This window comes from Schistocerca cancellata, chromosome 7, assembly GCF_023864275.1.
Source record: "Schistocerca cancellata isolate TAMUIC-IGC-003103 chromosome 7, iqSchCanc2.1, whole genome shotgun sequence".
NCBI classification, from domain to species: domain Eukaryota; kingdom Metazoa; phylum Arthropoda; class Insecta; order Orthoptera; family Acrididae; genus Schistocerca; species Schistocerca cancellata.
The window spans coordinates 330,613,503-330,636,256 of NC_064632.1; the positions used below are offsets into that span (position 1 = coordinate 330,613,503).

At 41.3% G+C, this 22,754-nt stretch overlaps 1 protein-coding gene across 1 annotated transcript in view; it reads left to right on the plus strand.

Moving 5' to 3' along the window:
* Positions 1 to 22,403, plus strand: part of LOC126092004 (sodium-coupled monocarboxylate transporter 1-like) — a 191,880-nt gene extending 169,477 nt beyond the window's left edge. The window contains exons 14-15 of the mRNA XM_049907380.1: positions 5,682 to 5,874; positions 21,016 to 22,403. Coding sequence (XP_049763337.1) covers positions 5,682 to 5,874; positions 21,016 to 21,081 — 259 coding nt within the window. The 3' untranslated portion in view covers positions 21,082 to 22,403. The remainder of the gene's footprint in view (positions 1 to 5,681; positions 5,875 to 21,015) is intronic.
* The last annotated feature ends 351 nt before the right edge of the window (positions 22,404 to 22,754 follow it).

The following is a 22,754-nucleotide window of genomic DNA, read 5'->3' on the forward strand; positions in this document are numbered from 1 at the left end:
GATGACTAGAGGACAAATGTAAGGATGTAGAGGCTTATCTCACTAGGGGTAAAATAGATACTGCGCACAGGAAAATTAAAGAGACCTTTGGAGAAAGGAGAACCACTTGCATGAATATCAAGAGCTCAGATGGAAACCCAGTTCTAACCAAAGAATGGAAAGCAGAAAGGTGGAAGGAGTATATAGAGGGTCTATACAAGGCCGATGTACTTGAGAACAATATTATAGCAATGGAAGAGAATGTAGATGAAGATGAAATGGGAGATACGATACCGCGTGAAGAGTTTGACAGAGCACTGAAAGACCAGAGTCGAAACAAGGTCCACGGAGTAGACAACATTCCATTAGAACTACTGACAGCCTTGGGAGAGCCAGTCCTGACAAAACTCTACCATCTGGTGAGCAAGAAGTATGAGACAGGCGAAATACCCTCAGGCTTCAAGAAGAAAATAATAATTCCAATCCCAAAGAAAGCAGGTGTTGACAGATGTGAAAATTACCGAACTATCAGTTTAATAAGTCACAGCTGCAAAATACTAACGCGAATTCTTTAGAGACGAATGGAAAAACTGATAAAAGCCGACCTCGGGGAATATCAGTTTGGATTCCGTAGAAATATTGGAACACGTGAGGCAATACTGACCCTATGACTGATCTTAGAAGAAAGATTAAGGAAAGGCAAACCTACGTTTCTAGTATTTGTAGACTTAGAGAAAGCTTTTGACAATGTTGATTGGAATACTCTCTTTCAAATTCTGAAGGTGGCGGGGTAAAATACTGGGAGCGAAAGGCTATTTACAATTTGTACAGAAAACAGATGGCAGTTATAAGAGTCGAGGGGTATGAAAGGGAAGCATTGGTTGGGAAGGGAGTGAGACAGGGTTGTAGCCTATCCCCGATGTTATTCAGTCTGTATATTGAGCAAGCAATAAAGGAAACCAAAGAAGAGTTCGGTGTAGGTATTAAAATCCATGGAGAAGAAATAAAAACTTTGAGGTTCGCCGATGATATTGTAATTCTGTCAGAGACAGCAAAGGACTTGGAAGAGCAGTTGAACGGAATGGACAGTGTCTTGAAAGGAGGGTATAAGATGACCATCAACAAAAGCAAAACGAGGATAATGAAATGTAGTCGAATTAAGTCGGGTGATGCTGAGGTAATTAGATTAAGAAATGAGACACTTAAAGTAGTGAAGGAGTTTTGCTATTTAGGGAGCAAAATAACTGATGATGACCGTAGTAGAGAAGATATAAAATGTAGACTGGTAATGGCAAGGAAAGCGTTTCTGAAGAAGAGAAATTTGTTAACATCGAGTATAGATTTAAGTGTCAGGAAGTCGTTTCTGAAAGTATTTGTATGGAGTGTAGCCATGTATGGAAGTGAAACATGGACAATAAATAGTTTGGACAGAAAGAGAATAGAAGCTTTAGAAATGTGGTGCTACAGAAGAATGCTGAAGAATAGATGGGTAGATCACATAACTAATGAGGAGGTATTGAATAGAATTGGGCAGAAGGGGAGCTTATGGCACAACTTCACTAGAAGAAGGGATCGGTTGGTAGGACAGGTTCTGAGACATCGAGGGATCACCAATTTAGTTTTGGAGGGCAGCGTGGAGGGTAAAAATCGTAGAGGGAGACCAAGAGATGAATACACTAAGCAGATTCAGAAGGATGTAGGCTGCAGTAGGTACTGCGAGATGAAGAAGCTTGCACGGGACAGAGTAGCATGGAGAGCTGCATCAAACCAGTCTCAGGACTGAAGACCACAACAACAACAACATCTTTATTTATTGCTGAGTCTGGAATTATCGTTTAAAATAAATGTGTGTAATTGTAAAATGGAACCAATAGTAACTGATTACGGCCCCCTCAAAAATCGTAACTGAATCCTGCTTCCCTTGACTACCAAGTTACAACGAAGTTCTCCAAAAATGAGAGAAAGTACTGATAATGGACGCAAAAAAAAAACGTAGAATGCGAGCAACATACTAACAATGCATTTAAGTCGAACAGTTCAAACTCATATTTGTAAGCAATAAAAGATACACGTAAGTTCACAGAACATCATGCAACGAAACCAGCTTCTGTTTAATATGAAACAAAAACGAATTTTTAATCATTTACCCCACTCAACATTAGGGATACGAGAACGCAATCAGAATACGAGTAACATATTTACAACGCAGTTCAAAGAGTGAAATACATACGAGGAGTCGTAATCAGATGCACATTGTGATGAAACCAACTTCTGTTAACTATGAAACGAAAACGAACTCGTAAGATTAAGAATGAGCCAATAAGAAAGTGAGATGATTGTTTTATTAAGTCACAACGCTTCAAGTGGCGTGGTAGCGAACCAAGGTCTCTATATAAGTTTCACCACCATGACAGTAAACTTCTTACGCCGTTTCGTGGCAGGCGGTGAGGTCTGTGTCAGCGATGATCCTGGACTATCGACCTATCTGTTTGACGTGAGAATTCTAACAGTATGCTCTTCAACTGACCTACCTAGCCATTTTTGGGAGGCCAAATCGGGCGCAACTATCGCATACTCAATTTAACAGCTCATGCATCCAAATTGCTGACAAGAATAATATACATAAGAATGCAAAAGAAAATTGAGGACGTGTTAGATGACTGTCAGTTTGGCTTAGGGAGGGCAAGTTCAGTCCTAGCGGCTGATAACTGAAGCAAAACTCAAGAGAAATCAAGACACGTTAATAGGATTTGCCGACCTGACAAAAGCGTTCGACAATATAAAATGGTGCAACATGTTCGAAATTCTGAGAAAAATAGTGGTAAGTTATAGAGAAAGATGAGTAACGTATAATATGTACAACGACCAAAAGGGAACAATGAGGGTGCAAGATCAAGAACGAAGTGCTCGGATTAAAAAGAGTATAAGACAGTGGGGTAGTCTTTTGCCCCCACTGTTCCTATTATACATCAAATAAGCAATGACCTAAATAAAAGAAAGGTTCAAGAGAGTGATTAAAATTTAAGGTGAAAGGATACCGATGATAAGATTAGCTGATGACATTGCCATTCTCAGTGAAAGTAAAGAAAAATTACAGGATCCATTGAATGGAATGAACAGTCTACTAAGTGCAGAATATGGATGAGGAATACATCGAAGGAAGATGAAGGTAATGAGAAGTATCACAATTGAGGATCACGAAGTAGACGGATTCTGTTACCTACGCAGCAAAATAAACCATGCTGTACGAAGCAAGGAGGACATAAAAAGTAGATTATCACTAGCAAATAGGGCGTTCCTCGCCAAGAAAAGTTTACTCGTGTCAAACATAGGCCTTAATTTGAGGAAGAACGTTCTGATAATGTAAATTTGGAGTTCAGCATGGTATGGTAGTGAAATACGGACTGTGGCAAAACGAGACCAGAAGAGAATCGAAAGATTTGAATTGTGGTGCGACAGAAGAACACTGAAATGAAGGAATTAGGAGGTCCTCCGCAAAATCGCCGATGAAAGAAATGTGTAAAAAAAGCTTACAAGAAGAAGGGACGAGTTGATAGGACATCTTTTAAGACATCGGGGAACAATTTCCATGGTACTAGAGGGAGATGTAGAGGATAAAAACTGTAAATTAAGATAAAGAGTGGAATACAGTCCTCAAATAATTGAGGACGTAGGTTGAAACTGCTACTCTGAAATGAAACGGTTGGCACAGGAGTGCAATTCGTGCTAGGACGCATCAAACCAGTCAGAAGACTGATAACTCAAAAATAAAAGTTTAATGTGGAGCAATGACCATACTAAAACTTGAAATTTTCACATTATAAAATCATTTCCAGATGAGAAGGGGCGAGCTGGGCATGGCATTCTAATCGCTATCGGATACTACAGCTATACTCAATTCTCAGTCGTAACCTATAGTTTTACCCACTACAGCTCTCTCAAGTACCATAAAAGTTATTCCTTGTCCTAATACGTGTCTTGTTATCCTCACCCTTCTTGTGAGTGTTTTGCGTATGTCTCTCTCCTCGGTCATTCTGCGTAAGGTGTAATTTTCAACATCCTTCTATAGCACCACATCTCTTCTGTTCCGAGTTTCCGACAGTCCATGATTCACTACCGTACCATACGGTGCTGAAAACATACATTCTCAGAAATTTCTTCCTCAGATTAAGCCCAATGTTTGATACTAGCAGACTTCTCTCGACCAGGAATGCCCTTTCTGCCAGCGCTACTCCGCTTTCTATGTCCTGCTTGCTTCATCCGTCACGTACAATTTTGCTTCTAAGTTTCCAGAATTCCTTAAATTCATGTGCTTAATGGTTAGAAATTTTGATGTTATGCCTATCGATAATATCATTTTAGTTACCTTTCAATACTATTGTCTTTCTTCGGTCCATTCTCAAGCCACATTCTATACTTATAAGGCTGTTCATTCCATTCATCAGATGCTGTAATATTTTTTCCCTTCCACTAAAGATAGAAATGGTGTCAGTGAACAGTATTATTGATACCCTTTCATCCTGAACTTTAAACACAGTGCTGAATCTTTCTTTTATGTCTGTCATAGTTGCCTTGATGTGTAGACTGAGCGGTATGGGTGAAAGGCAGCGTCCCTGTCTTACACACATTTTAATCCAAGAATTTCGTTTTTTATCTTTTATTCTTACTGTTTCGTCTTAGTTTTGTAGATATTGTACACGGTCTCAAAAGCCTCAGTATGGTTCCCAAGGATAAATACATGCTTGCACTGATCTACTTTGCCTTGCAGATCAAGTAGGGAACGCTACGAAAACATTCAGCAGACCATAACGCTCCCTCCTCCGTCGTGGACCCTCCCGATGATTGTTCCAAAGCGTTTGGTTTCAGATGTCTCACGATGTACACGCCAATGGCCATTTGTCTGACGGAGCATAATGCATCTGAAATAGCCACTCTGTGTACGTTCATTTGCAGTCCGATTCTAGCCTTTGTCGCCGATAACCAGCAGTCAGCACGGGTGCATGAACCAGGCACCTGTTGCGGAGTACCACACGCAGCAACGTTCGCTGAACGGTCGTTGAGGAAACGCTGTTGTTAGCCACTTGGATCAGTTGCTCAATATTTGTACGTCTAGTCACCCGTATACATCCCCGGAGCGGTGGTTCACCCTGTCATGAGTGGCCCCTGGTACACCTACTGCCTCGGCGCCGGTTTCGAATGGTACCATTTTGGGAATGCTTCCACCCTTGGCCGAAAGCCAGTGGTCATGCCCCTTTGGACGTCAGCTCCGTTTCAGCATTATGACAGCTTCACCGAGTTCCACCACCAACCGGCATGCCTTATATACTCTCCACTGTTGGTACATCCACATGCCGTCTGCGAGTGGTCATTGCACGTTGACGTCAAACATTAATGACCACATTAATGTTAGTTGATCTTGTATATTACCCACTTTTCCACACAACTCAGATCTGTTTTCTTGAGATTTTCGAACATGTTGCATTGTTCCATACTGTTGAACGCATTATCTTTGTCGACAAATCCTACGAACAAGGCTTTAGGTAAGTCTTACTTACATTATCAAGTGCAGCACGAGACTGCCTTCCGGCTGGCTTTACCTTCTCTAAATCCAAACTGATCGTTACGCAACAGACCCTCAATTTTCCTTTCCATTCTTGAATATGTTCTTTCGGTGTGAACGCTGTAATGTTGATTGGTTACAGCGATGTGTGGACGGTGTACCGGGTGTCACACCTGTGGTACACAGCGATGGGCTGGACCATCACGATGGTGGTGTCGCAGCTGGTGAGCCTCGTGGTGCGGCCTGGAGAAGACGAGCCGCGACCGGGGCCTCACCTCTTCAGTCCGCTGGTGCGGCGCTGGCTGCCCAAAGAGCCACTCGACAAGGGCTACAAGGTAACGTTCCCGTCTGAACACTCTACGTCTACGTCTTCACTATGTATACTCTACAAGCCTTTAAAGTGTGTGGCAGAGGGTACTTCTCGTACCACTATCATTTTCTCCCCTTCCCTTTTTCATTCGATAATGGTGCGTGGGAAGAACGACTGTCGATAAACCTCTGTATGAGTTGGAATTTCTCTCATTTTCTAGTGGTAATCGTTTCGCGGGACGTATATGAGAATAATTATGTTACCTGACTTGTCTCTGAATGTGCAGTATGCTCACAGAATTTCAACACTGAAGTCTGTTACCCGTAATACCTCTCTCGTAAAGTCTCTCACTGGAGTTCCTTAAGGATCTCCATAACCCTCCCGAACATACTGAACCTTCACCTGAGAAACGCGCCACTCTTAACTGTATTTCCTATGTCGCTTCTATTAATCCAATCTGTTGAAGGCCTCATACCGATGATGAGTACCGTATGAAGGGTACCCTAGAACCACCAAGCAAGGCCTAATGTTGCCCATAAGTTTTTGGTATATTAAAATTAATCATAACAAATGTTCTTCTATGTTTATGGGCCTTTTTATTTTTGTCTTTCACCTTATGAAGTACTATACTGTACCTTTATCAGGCTAAAATTTTGAAAATTGCAAATTAAAAAATGTAACTTTTATATTCAAAGGCATATTTTGCACTGGATTGGTACTACCTGTGTCAATAATTCAAACTGTGTCTAAGTTTCATTTCACAACCCTGGCATGCAGTAACTCCAGCAATTCCTTCAGAAAACCGTTGTTTCTTCAAGTAAATTTATGGGCACTTCTTTATTACTTTTGTGTACTATCTCCATTTGTTTACTCATATTCGCAAAATCCTTCGCATGGGGAGGTTGTCGCCACCTCTCTAACCCTCATTAAGAATTAACTGTTTTTAATGCAGGGGGAAAATTTCATCTCTAAATAACAATAGCTTCTCAAATTGAAGAGCGTTTCTTGAAAGTTTGTGATATACACGACCCTATATTTTTACATCGTCTCAATTGAAGAGCGTTTCTTGAAAGTTTGTGGTATACAGCACCCTTTATGTTCCGGGAGGGGACTACTCAAGAGGACGTTGTTATCAGGAGAAAGAAAACTGGGATTCTACGGATCGGAGCGTGGAATGTCAGATCCCTTAATCGAGCAGATAGGTTAGAAAATTTAAAAGGGGAAATGGATAGGTTAAAGTTAGATATAGTGGGAATTAGTGAAGTTCGGTGGCAGGAGGAACAAGACTTTTGGTCAGGTGAATACAGGGTTATAAATACAAAATCAAATAGGGGTAATGCAGGAGTAGGTTTAATAATGAATAAAAAAATAGGAGTGCGGGTAAGCTACTACAAACAGCATAGTGAACGCATTATTGTGGCCACGATCGGCACGAAGCCCACGCCTACTACAGTAGTACAAGTTTATATGCCAACTAGCTCTGCAGATGATGAAGAAATTGATGAAATGTATGGTGAGATAAAAGAAATTATTCAGATAGTGAAGGGAGACGAAAATTTAATAGTCATGGGTGACTGGAATACGAGTGTAGGAAAAGGGAGAGAAGGAAACATAGTAGGTGAATATGGATTGGGGCTAAGAAATGAAAGAAGAATCCGCCTGGTAGAATTTTGCACAGAGCATTACTTAATCATAGCTAACACTTGGTTCAAGAATCATAAAAGAAGGTTGTATACATGGAAGAATCCTGGAGATACTAGTAGGTATCAGATTTTATAATGGTAAGACAGAGATTTAGGAACCAGGTTTTAAATTGTAAGACGTTTCCAGGGGCAGATGTGGACTCTGACTACAATCTATTGGTTATGAACTGCAGATTAAAATTGAAGATACTGCAAAAAGGTGGAAATTTAAAGAGAGGGGACCTGGATAAACTGACTAGACCAGAGGTTGTGCAGAGTTTCAGGGAGAGCATAAGGGAACAATTGACAGCAGTGGGGGAAAGAAGTACAGTTGAAGAAGAATGGGTAGCTCTGAGGGATGAAATAGTGGAGGCAGCAAAGGATCAAGTAGGTAAAAAGACGAGGGCTAGTAGAAATCCTTGGGTAACAGAAGAAATATTGAATTTAATTGATGAAAGGAGGAAACATAAAAACGCAGTAAATGAAGCAGGCAAATAGGAATACAAACGTCTCAGAAATGAGATCGACAGGAAGTGCAAAATGGCTAAGCAGGGATGGCTAGAGAACAAATGTAAGGATGTAGAGGCTTATCTCACTAGGGGTAAAATAGATACTGCGTACAGGAAAATTAAAGAGACCTTTGGAGAAAGGAGAACCACTTGCATGAATATCAAGAGCTTTGATGGAAACCCAGTTCTGAGCAAAGAAGGGAAAGCAGAAAGATGGAAGGAGTATATAGAGGGTTTATACAAGAGCGATGTACTTGAGGACAATGTTATGGAAATGGAAGAGGATGTAGATGAAGATGAAATGCGAGATATGATACTGCGTGAAGAGTTTGACAGAGCACTGAAAGACCAGAATCGAAACAAGGTCCACGGAGTAGACAAGATTCCATTAGAACAGCCTTGGGAGAGCCAGTTCTGACAAAACTCTACCATCTGGTGAGCAAGATGTATGATACAGGCGAAATACCCTCAGACTTCAAAAAGAATATAATAATTCCAATCCCAAAGAAAGCAGGTGTTGACAGATGTGAAAATTACCGAACTATCAGTTTAATAAGTCACAGCTGCAAAATACTAACGCGAATTCTTTAGAGACGAATGGAAAAACTGATAAAAGCCGACCTCGGGGAAGATCAGTTTGGATTCCGTAGAAATATTGGAACACGTGAGGCAATACTGACCCTACGACTTATCTTAGAAGAAAGATTAAGAAAAGGCAAACCTACGTTTCTAGCAATTGTAGACTTAGAGAAAGCTTTTGACAATGTTGATTGGAATACTCTCTTTCAAATTCTGAAGGTGGCGGGGGTAAAATACAGGGAGCTAAAGGCTATTTAGAATTTGTACAGAAAGCAGATGGCAGTTATAAGAGTCGAGGGGTATGAAAGGGAAGCATTGGTTGGGAAGGGAGTGAGACAGGGTTGTAGCCTCTCCCCAACGTTATTCAACCTGTATATTGAGCAAGCAGTAAAGGAAACAAAAGAAAAATTCGGAGTAGGTATTAAAATCCATGGAGAAGAAATAAAAACTTTGAGGTCCGCCGATGACACTGTAATTCTATCAGAGACAGCAAAGGACTTGGAAGAGCAGTTGAACGGAATGGACAGTGTCTCGAAAGGAGTATATAAGATGAAAATAAACAAAAGTAAAACGAGGATAATGGAATGTAGTCGAATTAAGTCGGGTGATGCTGAGGGAATTAGATTAGGAAATGAGACACTTAAAGTAGTAAAGGAGTTTTGCTATTTGGGGAGCAAAATAACTGATGATGGTCGAAGTAGAGATAAAATGTAGACTGGTAATGGCAAGGAAAGCGTTTCTGAAGAAGAGAAATTTGTTAACATCGAGTATAGATTTAAGTGTCAGGAAGTCGTTTCTGAAAGTATTTGTATGGAGTGTAGCCATGTATGGAAGTGAAACATGGACGATAAATAGTTTAGACAAGAAGAGAATAGATGCTTTCGAAATGTGGTGCTACAGAAGAATGCTGAAGATTAGATGGGTAGATCACATAACTAATGAGGAGGTATTGAATAGAATTGGGGAGAAGAGGAGTTTGTGGCTCAACTTGACGAGAAGAAGGGACCGGTTGGTAGGACATGTTCTGAGGCATCAAGGGATCACCAATTTAGCATTGGAGGGCAGCGTGGAGGGTAAAAATCGTAGAGGAAGACCAAGAGATAAATACACTAATCAGATTCAGAAGGATGTAGGTTGCAGTAGGTACCGGGAGATGAATAAACTTGCACAGGATAGTGTAGCACGGAGAGCGGCATCAAACCAATATCAGGACTGAAGACCATAACAACATATTTTTACAAGTGTTTTGTTTCCGTTTTTGGAAGTTTTCGTTAAGAAGAAAAGTGTATTATTCACTTATTAGATCATATATAACCCATATATATTGAAGTATGGAACTTATGTTTCTAGTTTATAGAAACTTTCTTTGACTAAGTTTTGAGCACTACTGCTTGATATGCCTTACACCAGAGAAAAATTGTGTATTAATTTCTACTTTTATGGACAGACTACGAGTTCCAGATATTTATGTTTTAGCTATGTCACTGAATATTGATAAGCTTACGTCACTTCCCCAACACAGGCACTTCAAATAAATACTTGTTACAAGATTTATGGCCTACTATAATACGGGCAAATTTTTCCCTTGGTTGGTACTCCATGTAACCTAAAACAACTTGGTGGTCCTAGGCTTAAAAGAAAAAAACTGATAATTTTAGAAAGAAAGATGAGAATCAAAATTGCCTCGGAATATGGATCTTGTGACTAACTTTAAACTTAATTTCAGTTTTGTGACTTATATCATGGTTTTATAAAATAAAAAAATAAAAACTTGGTACTTCTATTCACGCTATAGGGGGGCGTGAATAGCAACAGAAGTGTTAATTGTTTATTGTTTCTATTTATTGGTCCTTTGGATGAAAAGCGATATGTTAAAATCGATTTTGGTTCTAGGACAATAAGAAACAAAATTATCAGCGTTTTACTCGTTACGAAACTAAGAATAGTGGATGAATTCTTTTCATTTTTAATTCTTTTTTCCGAGTAAACGGTGTTGCTCACTGTAAGAAAAAAAAAACGCGCTACGAAGGAATTATCCTAATGGGGCGAAAATCTGTAGATGTGATTTATTTGTATAGACGTACAAATGATTACAATTTCATTAAAATTGGATGATTTATTTAAGAGAACGAGCTTCACAAACTGACCAACTCAATAACGCGTTGGTCCAACTCTGGCCCTTATGCAAGCAAGTTCTCTGGCTTCACATTGATTGACAGAGTTTTTGGATGTCCTCCTGGGGGATATCTTACCAATTTCTGTTCATATGTCGCGTTAGCTCGTCAAATCCGGAGATGGTTGCCCATGGAATTTCAAATGTTCTCAATTGTGAAGATATCCAGCGACCTTGTTGGCCAAGGTAGGGATTGGCAAGCAGAGAGACAAACAGTAGAAATTCAAGCACTATGCGGGTGGGCATTATATTGCCGAAATGTAAGCCCAGAAAGGCTTGTCATGAACGGCATGAAAACGGTGTGTAGAATATCGTAGGCGTACCACTGTGCTGTATGGGTGCCACGGATGACAAGTATAGGAGACCTGCTGTGGAATGAAATGGCAACCCAGACGATCACTCCTGGTTGGGTCGTATGGTGGGTGACGCCCAGGTTGGTAACCCACCGCTGTCCAGGATGTCTCTGGACAAGTCTTCGCTGATCATCGGGACTCAGTTCGAAGCGAGACTCATCACTGAAGACAATGCCACTCCAGTCAATGAGATTCCAGACGTGCCTTGAGATCCCCAGGACAGAGGTGGGATACCAACGTGACTGTCGCCGGCCATACGGCCGACAACCACGAGTCAGGGGTGCCATTTCTTTCCATAATAGGGTCCTTCTGTTGTCATTAATGGTACCTTTACAGCATAGCACTACCTTGACTGTATTATACGCCCCGTTTTCTTGCTCTTCATGACGAGCCACCCTAGACTCGCATTCGGCAGGACGACGGTTCAATCCCGCGTCCGGCTATCCTGATTTAGGTTTTCCATGATTTTCCTAAATCGCTCCAGGCAAATGCCGAGATGGTTCCCTTGAAAGGGCACGGCCGACTTCCTTCCCCATCCTTCCCTAATCCGATGAGACCGATGACCTCACTGTTTGGTCTCTTCCCCCAAACGCATCAACCCAACCCAACGAGCCACCCTCGGCTTGCATTTAAGCAAGATAATTCCCGCCCGCACACAGCGAGAGTTTCTACTGCTTGTCTTCGTGCTTGTCGAACCCTTCTTTGGCCAGCAAGGTCGCTGAATCTCTCCCCAACTGAGAACATTTGGAGCATTATGGGCTGGTCCCTCCAACCATCTCGGGATTTTGACGATCTAACTCTACAATTGGACATAATTTGGCACGATATTCCTCAGAAGAACATCCAACAACTCTATCAATGAGGGCCAAGCAGAATAAAATCTTGCGTAAGGGCCAACAGGAGGACCAACACGTAACTAACTTGATCAATTTGTGAATCTCATTTCTTGAATAAATCATCCAATTTTTCTGTTTCATTTGTTTGTCTGTACGTTTATATCACATCTACGGGGTTCCGTCCCTTCCTTCGTCGTCCGTCGATTTTTGCCTTAGAGTGCATCTCTAATTACGTTACAGTAACATTAAATTGATGAATTTTGTTTGTGTGGTAAAACATTAAGTCAGTGACATGGTTTTTAAAAATTATCATGTCTTTGAATCTACAAGTCATAGATAAAACCAGAAGGAGACCTTTCGAACAACATCTTTGTAATGCGGTAGGGAGCTGGTGTTGAGTGGTATGGTACTGAGCCGATGAATTTATTAACATTTCTAAAAACACTAATTAATTAATTTAAGAAATCCAAGAATAACATCGACTGAAAAGACTAAATTTCAGTAACACAAGCGATAGCGAACATCTCATAACGGCAACAGTATAAAATCACTTCCTTCTAGTAAAGAATATTAAATAAGGTAAAAAAAATTACATTTCAAACAGAAAAACATATGATCAGATGAATATGTCATACATATCAACCATCAGCTATTGCAACTAACTATCAAAATACCCTTGCCTTCGAAGTAGCCAAAATTGACTGATTCAAATTTATGATGATAGAGGCAATAATTCCTCCTTCTCTACTAACATAGGACGGCGATTGTCGCTACCAGGTACTAGAAACCTTCACTAAAAATTTCAATCATCGTACACACGGAGATCACAGTTAACAAGAGATACAATCACCTAATCTGTAACACAAAGACAATTCGTTGATTATTTAGAAAAACATTAAACATACTGCAAATGCAGACATTCTTCTTTAGTTTTTTTAATAAGGTAGCTAGATTCAACAATTTTCACTGAGTATAAAGTACAATTCGTAAATCAGAAGAATTACATCTGCATTCAATACCCTTAGATTGTAAAATCAGTTTGGAGTAGTGACAGCTTCATAAATAACACATTTATATACATAACACCGGGCAACAATACAGACTCAAAATAGACACCACACGACCAAGTGACGCGCACACTAATCAACGCTTACCGTGATTTCTCGTAAAATCTAGCACCCATTGACAAACGCTTGTTTATAGTGCGCCGAGAGAAGGATGTAACAAAGATTAGTCGTAATCGGAAACCGACGGGTATCATCTCGCAGACGCCACCGCGTCCAGTACTTGCAAAGGTCAGACTGGACTCCAACCCGGTACCACAATGGACACAAACTGCTTGCTACTTCAAGAGCAGATGACACGCCGAATACTGTGCGTTTTACCGAAGTATCCTTTAACGAGCAGTGTTCACGGCTGCGACCAACACTCGGCCCCTCCAAAACCCGCAGTGAGGAATGGCACCACTCTTTCCAACGGACCACGGCAGACGCTTGGCCACAACACGCCGTCTCACTTGCGTTCCACGTCGCCCGTCACACTCTCCTCTCTCTCCAGGTTGCCGCAGCCCTTAACTACCTTCTGTTCCGAGTTGCCCTCTATCGGCGACAGTCGGACTCCATGCGCTCCTGCGGCCATAGGGATTTCAAACCGGAATTACACGAAATTAAATGCGGGTGCACTGCACAATCTTCTTGACTGTAAAATGACTTCTGACCTGTTTAAGTAACCGTGTTTAACTGACCTTGATTTTTTTAATAAACACCACCGTAACTTTTACCTTCTACATAAAAAATCCTACACGCATACAATCTAAATGACTGGTTACTTTTTCCATGTACTTTAATCGCAGCATAATCTCTTTGATTGAGAAGAGTGCCAGATGGTTCTTCATTTTCGTCAAATTTTTGATCTCGTTCTGAAGAAACACTGACGATTGCTGTTTCTGTTCACCCCCAAAATTTCTAGCCCTAAGTTTTCATTCATCCGAAGCACAAGTCAAATTAAATTTTTAAAACTGAATATTTGGTTAATGAATCGGAACTGCACACTTCCTTTCCAGATCCTTAAATTAAAACAATACAATTCTGGTTGGTACTTACAGATAAAATTCGAATTTAACAAATTCACTGCCACATCCGGCGTTGGTCGTAGAGTAAATAGGGTATCAACTGACGATGTCGCCAACTTTGAAATTTATAATTGGCCTTTTAGACTGGTTCACTACCAACCTAGAGAACCATATCTTTGAATGATATTCCCATATGTCGTCCGGCACGATATCATTTAATATTTCTAGAAGTTTAATTTCATTCACTTCGTTGTTTCTGTTCACCCCATTTTTCGGTACTCAAGATTCTGTCGACCAAGTATTTTGCAAGCCACTTCTTTCTCGGATGAATTACATTTTCTTAAAAAATTTCCAGGGACTCTCAAGCTGTCATCTGCTTTTCCTACAATTGGCTTTACGTGATCATTCCATATTAGATCGTTCCAGGCCGTTACTTTTGGGTATTCTACTGTTGTTTCTGTTTACTGTTGTTTACTGCCGGTAGCGTAATCGAAGAGGAATGATGGATCTCTTCGTCTGTTTATATGCAAATGGTTCAAAATGGTTCAAATGGCTCTGAGAACTATGGGATTTAACATCGGAGATCATCAGTCCCCTAGAACATAGAACTACTTAGACGTAACTAACCTAAGAACATCACACATATCCATGCCCGAGGCAGGATTCGAACCTGCTACCGTAGCGGTCGCGCAGTTCCAGACTGAAGCGCCTAGAACCGCTCGCCACACCGGCCGACGTTTATATACAATACATTACATTAAAAGTTGTGTAATGGACGATTAAAAAGTTACCATTGAAATGCCGTACACACGAGAATCGGGATGTCAGTCAGAAAAAATCATCTTGAGAGTTGAGGCAATCCCAACGACGCATTAGGCTAGAGATACCCTTTTGATAAAACACCGTGCCCTGCTGCGTGAAGAAATCTGTAACTGTTTGCTCCACATCTCCCTCCAACAGGAATCGTCGACTCCTGAAGGCCTTTTTAAGGGCGGAAGGCGTCATCATCGCGTGGGGAGAGATCAGGACTACAGGGCGGGTGCTCGAGAGCCTCCCACTTCATCTGGCGTAACTTCTGCATTACGGCATTTGCCATATGGGGAAGTGCGCTATCATGAAGCAGCAGCAGCCCTTGTCGCAGTTTAACATTATCTGCAAGCCGTAATTTCTCCAGCGTTCATCCTTCATTCTCCGATAGTAGTGTACACGTATTCGTCCTTCGGCACCCAAGAAAAGGATAACTGCACGTTAGTTCTATTTGGACGCATTTAGTAATAACTTCGCCCTAGTTCACACTTCTGTATAAACCGCACGCACATTGACAATACACCAATCCCATACCGGTTCCTTGTCTACATGTCGGTGCTTATATACCCTCGTCGCAGTAACGCTACGTTGCAGCAACACCCTCAGACGGAAAGAAGCCTTCCCTTATATTTAACTTCAGTGGCAGATGCACCTATCATCGATCGTCTGCTGGTTATACTGCATTTAGCTACAGTTTTCTGGCATTACAGTCTTCTTGTATACAACAGCATCGTCTACAAAACGCCTCATGGCGTATCCACTAAATCATATAAACTGGTGGAAAAAAATCACAACACCAAAAAATAATTACTATGGGCTAATGACATTTAGAAAAGTATTTGTGTAGGTAATCTGTTTAAGTGATTCACATTATAAGATCAAAAGTTAATTTAAGTACGAGATAAGCCATTGCAAACGTGAAATGTTGGTACATAAATAATCAGTGTAAACGTGAGAATGTTGAATTGAAGAATAGAAACGTGCTTGCACTGTGTTGTACAAGAGCCGGATGTCGGTTAGTGGGATGGGGTTCCACGGCTGTTGCACTTGGTTCGTCAGTACAGGGACGGTTAATGCTGTTTCTGTATGACGCAGGAGTTGTCATCTGCTGTCGAATGGAGACGGATCTGGTGATCTGCAAGCCAATACAATATGTCGACACACTTTAGAGCATGTTGGGTTACAACAGCTCTTTGTAGGCGTGCGTTATCCTGTTGGAAAACACCCACTGTAATACTGTTTAACAATGACAGCACAACAGGTCGAGTTACCAGACTGATGTACAGATTTGCAGTTAGGGTGCGTGGGATAACCACGAGAGTTCTCCTGCTGTCATACGAAATCGCATCCCAGACCATAACTCCAGGTGCAGTTCCAGTCTGTGTAGCCCACAGACAGGTTGGCTACAGACGCTCAGATGGTTCAAATGGCTCTAAGCACTATGGGACTTAACATCTGAGGTCATCAGTCCCCTAGACTTGGAACTACTTAAACCTAACTAACCTAAGGACATCACACACACATCGATGCCCGAGACAGGATTCGAACTTGCGACCGTAGCAGCAGCGCGGTTCCGGACTGAAGCGCCGAGAACCGCTCAGCCACAGCGGCCAGCGCAGATGCTCAATTGGCCGCCTTCTGACCAACACTTGGCCATCCATTGCACCGAGGCAGAACCGGCTCTTGGCAGAAAACACAACAGACATCCACCCTGACCTCCAACGAGCTATCGCTTGACACCACTGAATTCGCACAGCCCTGTGAATTGTGTTCAGTGGAATACACGTTACAGGGTGCCTATGTCTGAGCTGTCCTTGAAGTAACCAATTTGTAACAGTTAGTTGTGTCACTGTGGTGCCAACTGGTGCTCAGATTGCTGCTGCAGCTGCAGTACGAAGCGCCAGAGCCATCACCAAACTCGATGGTCTCTCCGGTCGTTAGTGCCACGTGGCTGCTTGGAGCCCTGTCTTCTTGCGACCATACATTCTCGGGACCGTCGCTACCAGTAATCTTGTACAGTGACTACATTCCTGCTAAGTCTTTCTGCAGTATCGAAGAAGGAACATCCACCTTCTCGTAGCCCTATTGCATGATCTCGTGCTATCTCAGTCAGGTTACACCAGTCAGGTTACATCAGTTATAAGCAGTTATGTAGGATCAACGTAATTGTAACGATACACATTCCAGAGTTAGACTGCAATATGTGTCGTTATAATTACGTTCATTCTACATTACTACATCTAACACACTGATGATTGCTGCACCGTCAGTTAAAATTTAGATCTGCAGTGCAATAAAAAAAGACAGATATCATTACGTCCGATGCTGACCTTTTTTCTGTCCTATATTGTAAATGCCACCGCCGAACTTCCGTGCAAGGTAATCTGCCCCAATGCTGCACGATCATCTACACATGCCAACAGCTCCGCCGCTGTCCCACAAGACTCACTCGCCCATATACTCGCTAAAGGTGACAAGACCATAAACTGATCCGCGAACGGCGCTTTAAAGCCTCATCGTAGGACTCCGCCGCCGCCTAGAGGAATGCTTGGAAATGCATTACCAAGACATGAGGCCCCAACATCTTTGAATATTGTTAGTGGACCCGATCAGATTCTTTTTTTCTCCAATTGCTTTTATTTATTCGATCCACCCATTTATTCGTCAGTATTCTCTGAAGCACCACATTTTAAAAGCTTCTATTCTCTTCTAATTTGAAATGTTTATTGTCCATGTTTCACTTATGTACTACACTACAATCCAGGTAAATACCTTCAAAAAGACCTAACATCTAAATTTATGTTCTATGTTAACAAAACTGTCTAGTTTGCATTTTGTGTAATCACCACTTCGATCATCAGCAGTTATTTTACTATCCAAATATTTAGAATCGACGCTACATATCGTCTCTTATTTCCTTATCACCTAACTTAATTCAGTTACATCCCATTACTTGTCTTTTAGATTTGTTGGTGTTACTTTCATAACTTGTGTTCAATACATGAAATTTATTAGCAGTTGCGAATAAGAGGTCTCCTTAACCGCTTTGGCTATCCGCGCACGGCTCGCGGCCAGACCGAACCTTCTGTATGTCGTCGTTCCTGCGTCAAACCTGTACTCGTACACACATTATGTAATTCGTATACAGGGGAGCACTTTTAATTGAAATTCGCTGCCTAGTATCTGCGGATAAATACGATACTGCTGCGCCTGTGTTGTGAAGCACAATGATGTCATCTTCCTTTTTACATGCATGCGTGTTTTAAATAAATTGTTTCACAAGTTCGTGAAGCCGATTTGTTATACCTACCTCATTTCTGAAAATCAATTTTTTCCGTTTTAACGACTTCAAAGTGGGCATTGCATCAGTTTCAAAACAAAGGCTGTATCTGGAAAAAATAAGGATGCTTTTTTTCTATGGTGAAAAGTGACTGATAGGTGTAAAACAGTTACCTTTATTTTTACTAGGCACAATCAAATAACATTATGTTCACCATATGGTACATAAACGTTTCTGATGGTGGAAATGCATGGCGGACACTGGTTTCAATTCAAAGCGTGTTCTGTGATTGTTTCTAGAAGAAAGAAAACTAATGTATAACCATGAAACTTGACTGTTGCATTCAGAACACATTTAAATACACAAAAAATAAAATTGAAACGTTAAGTTGGAGAAAATTACGTTACTTTCAATTGTATCATTTCACACTGAAGCGCCTAAGAAACTGGTATAGGCATGCGTACTCAAATACAGAGATATGGAAACAGGCAGAACTCGGCGCTGCGGTCGGAAATGCCTATATAAGACAACAGGTGTCTGGTGCAGTTATTAGATCAGTTACTGCTGCTAGAATGCCAGGTTATCAAGATTTAAGTGAGTTTGAACGTGGTGTTATAGTTGGCACACGAGCAATGCCACACAGCATCTTCGAGATAGCGATGAAGTGAGGATTTTCCCTTACGAGCATTTCACGAGTGTGCCATGAATATCAGAAATAGGGTAAAACATCAAATCTCGGGCATCGCTGCGGTCCGAAAAAGATCCTGCAAGAACGGGACCAACTATGACTGAAGAGAACAGTTCAATGTGACAGAAGTGCAAAAAAATGGGTCAAATGGCTCTCAGCTTTATGGGACTTAACATCTGTGGTCATAAGTCCCCTAGAACTTAGAACTACTTAAACGTAACTAACCTAAGGACATCACACACATCCATGTCCGAGGCAGGATTCGAACCTGTCACCGTAGCGGTCACACGATTCCAGACTGAAGCGCCTAGAACCGCTCGGCCACACCGGCCGGCCAGAAGTGCAACCCTTCCGCAAATTATTACAGATTTCAATCCTAGGCCACCAAGAAGTCTCAGCGTTGGAACCATTCAACGAAACATCATCGACCTGGGCTTTCAAGGCCGACGGCCCACTAGTGTAACCTTACTGACTGCATGACACAAAGCTTCACGCCTTGCCTGGACCCGACAACACCGACGTTGGACCGTTGATGACTGGAAACAGGTTGCCTGGTCGGACGAGTCTGGTTTCAAATTGTATCGAGCGGATGGACGCGTACGGGTATGGCGACAACCTCGTGAATCCACGGACGCTGCATGTCAGCTGGGCAAGGCTCTGTAATGGTGCGGGGCGTTGAAACACTCCCTATTACACTCACCATTATTGACTAGTGGATTATAGCCTAACAGCCTAGAATAGTTTGAGCGTGTGTAACTGATAAAGGCTGATGGGTTAATATTTGCACGGGAGTTGTTTCGTATCAAATCCAACAAAGCTAATTAGGATGTCAGATAGCAATAATCGGTACATAATTTGATGTTAATGTTCTATATCTATTGTCTAAACAGCACGAATGAGGCAGTTACCCCCCTTCGTCTGACAAAGTAATAACGGTTAACTCATCACAGGTCGCCTATTAATGTCGTCACACGCCGATAATCTTCATGTAGCACTGAATGCACAATTCTCACTGCAGTCCAAATCGTCGGTGTCCGGCATGGCTGTCGCGTAATCACGGTGCACAAATGAACACTTAAACACATCAACAAATCACTCAATTAATGCCATTTTCGTATTTTCTGGAGGTCAGGCCGACGAAGTTGGGGGACTCACACAGCCGTTAAACAGTTGTAAATGCGGTCGGCCGTTCTACCGAAATCCGCCTTGCTCGCTTACAGTTAACAACTTACTTGTCTGGAGTCCCAACACTACTCTGGTGCACCGTACACTGGACTATCGATAGTACCGACTGCGATCTGCGAGAAGCAATGATATATTGTTCTCAATTCGTAAGCGGCGGTTGATCCCTTACAGCGTGTACTTTTGGAGTGATATGGACCCCTGATGTGTCTAGATACGTCTGTGACAGGTGACACGTCCGTAAGCATCCTCTCTGATCACTCGCAGCCATTCACGTCCATTGTACATTCCGACGGAAGTAGGCAATTCCAGCAGGACAATGCGACACCCCGCACGTCCATAATTGCTATAAAGTGTCGCCAGGAACACTCTTCTGACTTTAAACACTTACGCTGGCCACCAAACTCCACAGAGATGAACATTATTGAGCATATTTGGGATACCTTGTAACGAGCTGTTCGGAAGAGAACTCCACCCCCTCGTATTCTGACGGATTTATGGACAGCCCTGCAGGATTCATGGTGTCAGTTCGCCCCAGCACTACTTCAGACATTAGTTGAGTCCCTGCCACGTCATGTTGCTGCACTTCTGTGTGCCCTCGGGGCCCCTACAAGATATTATGGAGTTGTACCTGTTTCTTTGTCTCTTCAGTGTAGAAGTCACAAGTTCTTTTGCAGAGAACGAAACCAGTGCCCTTCGCTATCGGCATCCTGATATTCGTAATGTGACTGTTTTTCTCCACATATTTTGCAATAACAACTGCACTGCAATGTTACTCAAGCAAGACTAGTAAGTGTTTCATCGAAAAAAGACAAAAATTAATTACTAAACCATGAATCAATGGAAAATAATTAACAATTGGTATAGTCATAAGTGATCCACGGTACTGAATTGCTATGTTTAAGCCTTTGATTAACGTAGTGTTTAAACTCTATACACGACCACACTATCTACTGGTGTCTATTTACAACGAATTAATGATATATTGTTACGATTTATGTTTCAGACGGTTGAGATGCGGGTAATCTCACAAGAAGAAGAGGACAGAAGAAAACTGAAAGACGTGGACTGACGCAGCACTTTCTAGTGTTTTCTTAATACATTATCAATTTTCAGGATGATAATGAATTCGGTGACGAGCTTTAATAATAATAAGATACTAAGGTGGAATCTTGTGATTAAGATACAACCTTTAAAGACTTGAGATATCCCATATCTATTAACCAACGATAAACGCAAATCTTCTTACGAAACGGATGTAAAATGACTGGAAGCCCTTTTTTTTTCTTTTCTGATGGGCAAAATGTTGATTTGCTGTGTCCTTGATTTTTTTCGTTAGCTTTTGAAGTATTAAATCAACAAAGTGAAAAGGTATTCACATTGCTTGGTGCAAAATACAGAAAATAGCATAGAAATGAATCGTCCTGAGACGACCTGACTAATTGAGTGCAGTTTGATAGTTGAGTTTGGAACTTAATCACATTGATCGAGAGTGTACTTGCGTAACTTCTTTTTACATGGTTTCGTGCAATGATACTTTATCTGAAGAAACAGTTTACATGTGTATTCGGGATACAGTATCCTCATGAATAGCTTAAGAACGCTACTGTCGCGAGTCTTAAGTAAGATGTGACCATATCGTAGAGTAGTTTCTTCCAAGCTGTAGCCGCTGATTTATTTTCAGAGTGTATAAAACATTCAAAATATGTCACACACAAAATCTCATTTCAGAAATAGTGATATATCATGTGTAACACACATAAAAATGTTCGTCTACGTTGGAGATAACGTAATATGACATTTCCTGTGCCGTTGTTACAAATAGGTTACGACGTGTTTTTTAAGCAAGGTGCGAATTAATAAACAAACATTCACTGAACTTTATTTTGTCTATGTAACTGAAGTTTTATGTATTAAGTGTCATGTTTCTCCATTGTTTTACATCTCATATTGTTCGTTTACTTACTTAAGGAATAGTTCAGTGGACTTTTAACAACCATTACCATGTACTTTGTGCTGGCACGATATTCATGGTTAGTGAAATTTACTTTTTTTGGTGAAACTTTCTTCATTTAATGTATTGCGTAGGTTTGGACCTTTCACATAAACGAAGACTTTTTGTCATGTTTGCAGAAGGGTACTGACAGTATCAGTTCCTCATATTCATAGGGAATGACGAGAAATGTGAGTGGATAGGATAACCAGTGATTCAGCGAAAGCACTTTAAACGAAAATTTTTGTGACTTGCAGTTACCACAAATTTTCGTTGCAAGTATGAAATGTTCCGTAAATCTGTTTTGTCTCTTAAAATGATTTACGTAAAAAAGTACATATTGTTTAACTTGGTTTACTAAATGCCAGAACGTTTCACTGTGTACAAAAAGTGATAATACAACGAAGTTAATTTTAAGAGTTCTGTACGGTTTGTTTGTTTGAAAATCATCTCTAAATCCTTATAACCTATTCCCTGAGCAATCCTAGTACCAATTTTTAAAATATTTTTGCTAACTTATTTATGGAGACTTTTGAACAACGGGCGTTGCAGACTGCCAGTAAGAGACCAGCCAGATGGTATCGCTATGTCGATGACACGTTCGTAGTATGGACACACGGAGCAGAGGAGTTGGATGCCTTCCTCACACATTTAAACAGCATTAATCCGAAAATCCAATTCACTATGGAGACGGAAAGGAATGGGCAATTGAACTTCCTGGATGTGTCTGTGATTAAACGACGGCACGGAAC